This window comes from Loxodonta africana, chromosome 3, assembly GCF_030014295.1.
Source record: "Loxodonta africana isolate mLoxAfr1 chromosome 3, mLoxAfr1.hap2, whole genome shotgun sequence".
Classification (NCBI taxonomy): domain Eukaryota; kingdom Metazoa; phylum Chordata; class Mammalia; order Proboscidea; family Elephantidae; genus Loxodonta; species Loxodonta africana.
The window spans coordinates 23675961-23685158 of record NC_087344.1 but is presented as its reverse complement, the minus strand read 5'-3'; the positions used below and the strand labels follow the sequence as shown (position 1 = coordinate 23685158).

Genomic DNA, 9198 nt, shown 5'->3' with positions numbered 1-9198 from the left:
GTTAGACTGAGAGTTCCCTGAGGGCAGGAACCTAAATTCACCTTGTTCACCATTCTTGCCCACGTAAAAGGCACTCAATAAATAGCTAGTAAATGAACAAATGAATAAATATGTCATTATCAAGAGTTGGGGACAGTCAGTGGACAGTAGTGCCAGAGCTGGCATCTCTTGGAGGAACGGTAGGGATTTGTGTTTCGATGCTGCGTGTGTCCTGTGGACAATGGGGCCTCAGCACACGCAGCGGGAGATGAGTTTCACTGTTTCCTGGCTGTGTGTCCCCGTAGGTATGTGTCTCCCAACACACCCCCTCCGGCCATGTCTGTAGTCATTCCCTGCAGTGCTTCCTCCTCTTGGTTCAGTTCTGTGGCTACAGATCAGGTGGGAGGCCTGGGGGTCCTCAGGGTGCAGGTACCATGACCCCAAGTACTGTGTATGCCAGCTGAGGCAATGCTCCTGTCCTCTGGCAGCTGGAGGAGGTGGGCGTAGCCCAGCGGTGTATATCCACCACGTTGTCCAATATGGAGGGCTGCCACCGTGTGGGAAAGCCAAGGAGGAGGCCAGTCCTGGATTGGGATCAGGGTGGTGTGTTCATCTTCAGGGAGGCCGCCTCCTGAGCCTTCTGTAACTTGTATTTCCTGATCTTCCGCTGGCGGTTATAGAGGTAGCCGGCTGTGCCTCCGATGCTTAGTTTGACCATGGCTGCCACCGTAATGATGACAGCCAAGTAGTTCTGGTGGTCTGTGGGGAGGACACAGGGGGCGGTGAGGGCTGAGCCAAGCCCCCTGCCCCCCCCATCCCACACACCTGCACACTCACAGAGCACGTTCACAACCACTTGGCGGGTGACCATGCCACGCTTGCTCACGGCCCGGCAGAAGTAGGTGCCTGCAAACTCCCGTTTGACAGGCCTCAGGTCCCCAATGGGCAGTGAGAACTCATCCCCTTTTCGGAGGCATTTCAGCTCGGGGGATGGGTTTCCCCAGGCCTGGCACTTCAGGGTCTCCTCAGAGCCTTCCTGCCATGTCCAGTTTCCTGGGCAGTCCTCCTCATTTAGTCGGGGGCCATCTGGAGAACCACAGCAAGATGAGGGCTGGGGGTCAGGGAGTAGGACACCACCCCGCCCCGACCCAGGCCTGGAGGGCTTAGGTAGGAATCTGAAAAGGGGGTGGGGGTGGGAGCAGGCCTTGGAGGGCAGGGGCTCATGAGGTCTTAGAGGCTGGGCTTCGAGGTCAGGGGTTGTTGTCTTACTCACACAGGACATTGACCTTCTGGGTCTGGTTCTTATACAGCACCTGCCCAGCTACCTCCAGGGCAGCAGAGCAGAAGAACTTGCGGCCGTTGTCCTCGGCGCTGGCATTAAAATCGAAATGGACCCTCGAGGCCAGGGGCGGGGTGGGGACTGGAGCTGGAACCCCGGTCAGTGTCACCTTGGCTGCAGCGTGAGCCTCACACACCACAGTCACCACTGTCCATTCCGAGACCTCCACTTCACTCAAGGTCAGTTTGGGTGCCGGGAAGCCTGGGGGTGGGGCATATGGTGAGCCCCTTCCCAGATACAGCTCCCCCCTTTGAAGCCCCCAGCCCACTGCTTCTTACTGTATATGGTCACTGTCTGTCTTGTCTCCAGGCTCGTCTGGTTCCCCAGGATTACCGCACACATCAGCTGTTGGGTGCCCTCCTCTGCTGAGTCTGCCGTGACCGTGGCTGTGGCCAAGAGTGCTCTGGCATTGGACTTGATCATGGGGCTCAGTCGCCGGTCCCCCAGTGCCATGTGGACCTGGGCCTCCCAGACCGGGAACACTTCATTCAAGGAGCAGTCCGTGGTGGACTCTTCACCCACCTCCAAGATATGAGGGGCCACGAGGAGCGGATGGGTCATTGGCAGGGCTAGGGACAGGGGCGAGCGTGAGCAGAGGGCATGGATGTCCTGCCCCCGTCCTGGGGGATTTTCATTCCCTGGCCTGAAATATCTTCTTCTCCGGATGCTCTGCGGCATGGGTCACCCCCGTCCCAGGACACACCCCTTGGCCGGATCACAGCTTTCTCAAAAGACCCTGCTGCCGTGGGCACCCTGTCCCAGGATACCCCAGCCCGGTGGCCACAGACATGCTCTTCCCAGAAGCCTCTGCAATCCAGCACCCCACAGCCAGAGGTTCTTCCTCCCCTGGAGTTTCGCACCACAAACAGGAACCCCTCTTCCCCCTTAAGCCTGCCCTCTCCATGGGCACCCCAACACCTCACCAAAGGTTCGGAGCTGCCTGGAGGTCGAGCTGTTCTTGAACAGTTCCAGCCCTCGGAGCTGCAGTTCTGCGCGGCACGAGAAGTTGGCGCCGTAGTCCTCCCTGCGTGCAGGCATCGTGGCCGTGACCTCAGCAGGCTCCCCAACTGCAAGCTGCCTGCTCAGTTCATCCTGCCCGCGGAGCAGCACCACGGAGAGGTTGGCCCGGGGAGCTCCGCCCCATACCTGGCAGCGCAGAGTGAAGTTCTCGCCCACAGGCTGCCAGGGGGGCAGGGGCGCCAGCTCCACGCGCTCTGGGAACGCTGTGGGGAGTGGGTGTGTCTGGTGAGCTGGACGGTGCTCTCAGCTGGCAGGAGAGGCTGGCGCGTGGGCCACATCTGCCCTGGCAGCCTCTCCACCCTCTACTCTCCCTCCTAAATGCACCCCACCACCTAAGCCAGACAGGAATGTGAGGAGCTTCAGGGAAACCAGTGAGAAGGCCCCAAGTGTCTGTGAAGGGGACAAAAGTCTTTATTCACTGCAGTATCTCAGAGTGAATAAGGGGGAAGAACCTCAAAGTCTACCACCATGGGTCTGTCTGGTCAGATTAATATGGGACATTTCATCGGCCAGGTCCACTAGGCATTGTTTAAAAAGATCCCTGCTTCTCCTTCTTCTCCATAGCACCCATTACCTTCTAACATGTAAGATAATCAATCCACTCATCCAACGGGCTTCTCTATTTCCACCATGAGTGGAGTTCTTGTCTGCTTTGTTCCCTGTTATGCCTGGCACACAGTAGATGCTCTGTATTTGTACAAAGAATGAGGCTGAGCCACCTGCACTGACCTGACGCCTTCTCAGCGCCCACCTTTAAAGGGAAAAAAAATTTTGGCAAATGTGCATGTGACCCGTTTGAATATTAACAACAACCCACAGATGCTGAAAGTGAAACTCTTCATGTCCCCTTCCACAACAAGTGGGCTCCATTTTTCCAGGCCAGTCTCTGTGCCACACAGGGTCCCAGGATTCCACACCTGAATTACCAGTGGAAATTCACAACAGAACCCTGCAGAGCCACAGCTAAGACCTCCAGGTTCCCTAGGGAGGGGTCTCAAGGAGTCCTACTCCCTATTTCCTTTCTGAGAGGCCCTGAAATGCTAACACATTGGTGCTAAAATGTCAGGAGCCAGACGGGCCTGGGTTTGGTCCCAGCCTTGCTGATTCTTTAATGTAGGCTGCAGGCAATTGACAGTGCCTGAGCCTTTGTTTCCTGAGCTGCAAAATGGGCCTATTAGAGGTAGGACTGTTCTGAACCCACTTAGGAGGTTGAGAGAATGACTATAAATGGGCAGGAGGTTTCTTCTTGGGGTGATGGGAAACGTTCCAAAATCAGACTGTGGTGCTGCTTGTCAGCTTGGGGTACCCCACTAAAATTCATTTAAGTGTACACTTGAAATAGGTGAACGTTATGGTATGTAAATTATATATAAATAGAGCTGTTTAAAAAAAAGGGCTGAGAAAACTCCCAGACGTCTGGTTCTTATCTCTAACAGCCCGCTCAAACCTCAGCCCCCAAATGGAATCCAACAGCTTCCTGAGCCCAGCTCCTTGCCTTGAAGACCTGGGCTGGGAACCAGGGAAGGGAGAAGGGCCGATTCTGATTTTCCCTTTTCTCCTGTCTCCATCTTTGGTCCTTCACCAAGTCATTTGACTCCATTCTTGAAATATTTGTCTGCCCCTCCCTTCCTGCACATGGCCTGGACAAGGCTCACGGCCAACTTCTCCCTGGCCTCCCAGAAGTCCATACTTCTGTTTTCTATATCCTTGGCCTGTTCACACACTCTCCATGGCTCTCCAGTGCCCAGGGAAGGAGAAGGTCCCAGCTCCTTGCCCTGGCATTCAAGGCCCTGCCAACCTCCGGCCACCCTGCTTAGGTTCAACAAATTCTCTCCCTCCCCACCAATCAGGATGTTTCCTTACTCTAGATCTTTTTTTTCCCCCTCACGCTAGCCCATCCCCTCTATCCAGAATGCCTGTCTTTACCAACTCGTACACATCCTTCAAGGGCTCAGATAGGGGTCGCCTCCTCCAGGAATGACACCTCTAACATTTATGGAGATGCCTCAGCCCTCCAGGAATGCTCCCTCATCGTTAGTTGTTGATTTTTTAAATCATTTCTAATTATTGTTATAAGTAGGTTGACCTTAAACAGCTTTGTTGTTGTTGTTGTTATTAGGTGCAGGACCCCATGTGACAGACTAGAGCTGCCTCACAGGGTTTCCTCGACTGGAATCTTTATGCGAGCATATCACCAGGTCTTTCTCCCGAAGAGCCGCTGGGTGGGTCAGAACTGCAAACTTTTTGGTTAGCCAGCCAAGTGCTTAACCGTTGTGCCCTCATCTTTACACCCAGGTGGCCCCATTCACCTCTGACTCCCTTGCTACTGCATGCCAGCCATCTGCTCCACTTCACAGAGGAGGAAACTAAGGCAAGGTCATGGACACAGTCACTGAGGAAGAAAGGTGGGACAGCCAGGACTCAAACCCAGAGTGTGGGATCTCAATCACCACACTCTTTGTTTGAGGCCTTCTAGAAGGTTTCGTAGCTCACCAAGGGGGTTTTCAGAGGCCACCAGGAATGTCTGGGGACTTCCCTTGCTGGGAGGGTGACCAGCATCTGCTCAAACACCCCTAAGTCAGAAGCAAATCCAATATTGGCCCAAAGGCTTCCTCTGCCCAGACGCCAGGACTGTGGAGCACCTTTGCGCCTCACTACATTGTTATACCCCTTCGAAGAGGTCTCATGTGGCGGAGAAGGAAACCGAGAAACCGTTTGCCCATCGTCACCCAGCTAGTGACGACCCAAGGCTGTCTAATTTCAAGGTCTGTTCCCTCCCTCCCTTTCTCTTCTTTTTTATTTTTTTAAATTTGAATAATATCTATTTATTTTGCCTTTGGTAACTCATTCTCACAGTTCAAAATCCCCAATGTAGAAAAGGGCACCCCCTCCCCTCTTCCCAGCCCCCTGTCTTCTTTTCTCACAGCCAACTAATATTGTTCCATTTCTTACATTTCTGTTCAGGACTCTTTCATGGATGAACACAGCCTACCCCCTCGCTCCTTAACAGAGGGCAGCATTCCACTCATACTGGGCATACCTTCAACCAAAAACCAAACCCATTGCCGTCAAGTCAATTCCAACTCATGACGACCGTTCTTTTATACGGCTGCATACTATTCCACAGCATGGCCAAACCACAGATGATTTCCACGGCCCCTAGATTTGCGTGGTTTGCAAACTGTTCCCCTTCCAAACAAAGCGGCAGTGAACAACCTCTTCCTCCCACCAGCCCCCTCGTGGGCTAGGACACCTGTAGGACAAATTCTCAAGAGCAGGGTTTCTGAGTCGAAGGGCACGTGCATGTGTTATTTTGAGAACTGACACCAAATCCCCCTTCACGGAGATGTGCTTCTTCCTACTCCCACTAGCAATGTCCCAGGGGTGCCTGCTCTCCCACAGTCTGGCCAGCACAGCTGCGATCACCTCTTCTGATGTTTCCCAATATGTGAAAAATGCCATCTCAAGGGGAGTTTTCATTTGCATCTTCTTTTTAAGAAGCAGACCCAGGGCCTTGCCATGTATGTGCTTCAAGAGTGAGCTACTGAGAGCCAGTTCTCTTAAGTGTGCTGAATCCCTGATGTCCTACGTACACTCGAGGTTCAGAGGGGCTTCTGAATGACACTGGGACTTTCCAAGGATGTCTGCATTCACTCTTCAGTGATACCCTACCCAGCACCACCACCAAGCAACCAAGCAGCCTCTCTCCACCCCCTCCCCAGTCTGCCCAGTCCAGCCCCTGGGGCCAGCCACTTACAGTACATGGTGATGGAAGTTGTAGCTGTTCCCTGCTCAGGTTTATCGCCACAGGTTGCATAGCATAGCCCGCTACTGTCTTGTTGCACATCACTCAGTTCAAAGACCTTCCAGCTGGCCCCCTTAGAAACTAGCTTCTTGTTGAACACTGTCTCCAGGCCCAGTTCTATGTTGGATTGGTTACAGGTGGCACTGCAATTCACTACCACGGAGCCTCCTTTGTGCACGATGGCTTCTAGGGGGTGCACTGATACTTGGGCACCTCCAGACCCTGGAACGAAAGGGTGGCTTGACTGAGGAGGGGGCTGGCATTAGGCATGAAGGGGCCTACTGTGTGCCCACCATGTGCTGGGTGCTGGGGACACAGCCATGAACAAAACTCCTTGCCTTCAGTGTGAGAGAGAAAGATCCGTGAGCAAACAAGATAATTAATTTCTGATGTTATAAGAGCTTTGACACAAACACAACAGGGCAATAGAACAGACAGTGCCTTTGTGACATAGTGAGCAGAGATCTGCATAATAAGGAGCTGACCATCCAAGGGAAAAAAAAAATCCACTGCCGCTGAGTCATAGCGACTATACAGGACAGAGTAGAACTGCCCCATAGGGTTTCCAAGGGGCTCCTGGTAGATTCGAACCACCCACCTTTATGGTTAGCAGCTGTAGCTCTTAACCACTGACCCATCAGGGCTCCATCCAAGGAAATGCGGTGTGAATTCCAGGCAAAGGCAACTTCAAGTGTAAAGGCCCTGAGGCAGGGTGGCCGCACCATAGCAAGCAAAGGGGAAGAGTGAGCAGAAATGAGGTCCGGAATATCACGTGGGCAGTGCAGGCTGCCCTCAGGATGTATTCTTTATTCTGAGAGAGATTTTGTGAGAATTTTAGCAGAGAAGGGACAAGCAGTCAGTGCCCTCCTCCCTCTCAAGAGGTCAGGAGGAGGGGGCCATACCTCCAGGAAAGAGATGGGCTAGGCCAAGATGGAACGAGGTAAACAACAGAAACAAAGTCCAACAAAGGGCAGTTCGAATTGGGCTGGCTCCTCACTCCTTTGGCCAGTGATCTCCCCTCTCTGGGCCTCAATTTCCCTATCTGTAAGATAGGTGAGTATTGTCACCCCACCCCGTGCTAATGCAAGTAACTCCTACACAGGGCAGGAAGCAAGGGGCTGTGGGTAAGAAGGAGGGGTGTTGTTGTCCACAGACCCTGTCCACTTCATATCTGAAAAAATATCTAAGGCTACCCCCACATCCCTGCCCTTGCCCCAGTGGTTCCCTCAAAGCCTTGGGCCTGTCTTATCAGGGCTGGAGGCCTGTGAGAGCAGTGGCTCCAGAAATCCTCTGAGGGAGATTCTGAGTTCATTCCCATTTCAGGGAGAGAAACAGTGAGGCTTAGAGAGAGGAAGTTACTCAGCTAGAAAGCCTTAGAGTCCCGATTCAACCCTTTACCTGACAGGCTCCAGAATCAAGCTGGTAACCAAGGCGTCAACCTGCCACTCTCCTGCTGCCCAGCACCATCACCATTTGAGGCCCTCTGACTGCATTTCCGCCCACCCTCCCTATGGGGCTGAAATGGGGGGGGGGCGGGGACGGGCCGCAGGAGCTCCTTGGTGTCTCAGCTCTGGCCCCTGGGCAAGTCAGCCCTGGAATTCCCCTGTGCAGAAACAACCCTGGACTTCCCCGGGGCAGGGGATGAGGAACAGAATGTGTGTGGGGGATAAGGGGGGGTCCCCGACCCTACTCAGCTTGGGTCTGGCCACGTCCCCATTTCGATCTGGTGGCCTCCTGGACCCAGGCGCTCTGCTCGGTCAGGCACAAAGCCTGCGACGTGGCCGCTAGAATCTTCCCCATTTGATGGTGAGAAAACTGAGCCTTCAGAGAGGCGCAGCTACAGCCTAAGGTCACACACACGGAGGTGAAGGAGGTCCGCATTTGAACTCACTGTTGACTTTCTCTCGGTGACTCTAGCCCTCCAGAAATGGTTTTCAGGCACCCCATCCTTCCATAAACCCGCTATCTGAGTAGGAACGGCCGGGAGCCGATCCTCCCACCGCGCCCAGGGCGCAGCCCAGATCCCCGGAGCTGGTCCGACGGTTACTCTATACCCCGACTCACCTGGGAGCAGAGCCGCAAACAGGGACAGGAGCACCGCCAGCGAGGGCCAGGCGCCACAGGGAGCCATAGCGGGCGAGAGAGGCAGAGAGGACAACACCTAGGCGCTGGGTGCGCTGCGCGGACTGGGGAACGAAGCAACGCGCCCGGCCCTTTATAGTGCCCGGCTGCTGGGGCTCAGGGGGCGGTGCTGCCTTCCCGGAAACCTCGCGCTTTCTCCTCCCGACCTAGGGCTCAGGAATTTCCGGATTGAGAGGGTACCCAGCCCGAGCTGGGTCGTCCTCCCTGCTGGCCATCAAGCGCCCGAATTTCCAAGCTAAAGAGATTAGGGCGGTGGCGGAGGGATGGCGGGATGGTGGACTGGGAGCTGCCCCGGCCTCCAGGGGTCCTGTTCCCCCAGTCGGGCTAACCTGAATGCGGCGTTTACACCGCGCTAAGCTCTTTATCAAATACTTCCAACCATGCTGGAATGTAGGGACTGTTACTGTCTCCGTCTTACAAATGGGTAAACTGAGGCGCTGAGCTTAGAAGGGATTCGAACCAGGTCTAACTCGCCAGCTCGCGCTTTAACCGAGCGGATGAGCACAGGAAGGGACGTGGATAGGTGTCCAGGAATCTTCCTTAGGCGCTGTCCATTCAAGGGTGCCCCTCCCAAGGGCATGTCTGGGCCTCCCGTCCCAGCTGACACCGAGATTTCGCGACAAGTGGCCGCAGCAGGCCCAGGCACCTCGAGGCTCTGAGAATCCCAGGGGTGGTGGGTTCGTGAAGCCATCGCGCCCGGAGGGGGGGGGTCGGCGTTCCCCCATTGGTACTCCCACACCAACGGCCTCGCTTCCCCTTTCGGCTCGTTCGCGGCGGCATCTTTACAGTTCCCAGAAGAAGGAAGGAAGCCGTGTGGGCTTTATGCACTGAGCCCTCCATCCCCGCCCCAGGCTCCGCAGGGAAACTGAGGCAGCAGCTCAGGCCTCGACAGAGGAGGAGAGAGGGGGCGCTC

At 54.9% G+C, this 9198-nt stretch overlaps 1 protein-coding gene across 3 annotated transcripts; it reads right to left on the bottom strand.

Annotated features, from left to right (window-relative positions):
* Positions 1–295: 295 nt before the first annotated feature.
* On the bottom strand, positions 296–8423 carry ICAM1 (intercellular adhesion molecule 1). Of its 3 annotated transcripts, none has more exons than XM_064280649.1 (8): positions 8208–8423; positions 6742–6845; positions 6096–6365; positions 2242–2541; positions 1597–1887; positions 1253–1519; positions 817–1065; positions 296–738 (listed from the first exon to the last, which is right to left on the bottom strand). In XM_064280649.1, the coding sequence occupies exons 2-8, from the start codon at positions 6779–6781 to the stop codon at positions 575–577; spliced, it is 1581 nt and encodes a 526-aa protein (XP_064136719.1). In that variant the 5' UTR covers positions 6782–6845; positions 8208–8423; the 3' UTR covers positions 296–574. The 3 variants fall into 3 exon arrangements, with proteins under 3 accessions (XP_064136719.1, XP_064136717.1, XP_064136718.1); XM_064280647.1 differs by having other exon boundaries at positions 6742–6954; positions 8208–8302; XM_064280648.1 differs by lacking the exon at positions 6742–6845 and having other exon boundaries at positions 8208–8342.
* Between the last annotated feature and the right edge of the window lie 775 nt (positions 8424–9198).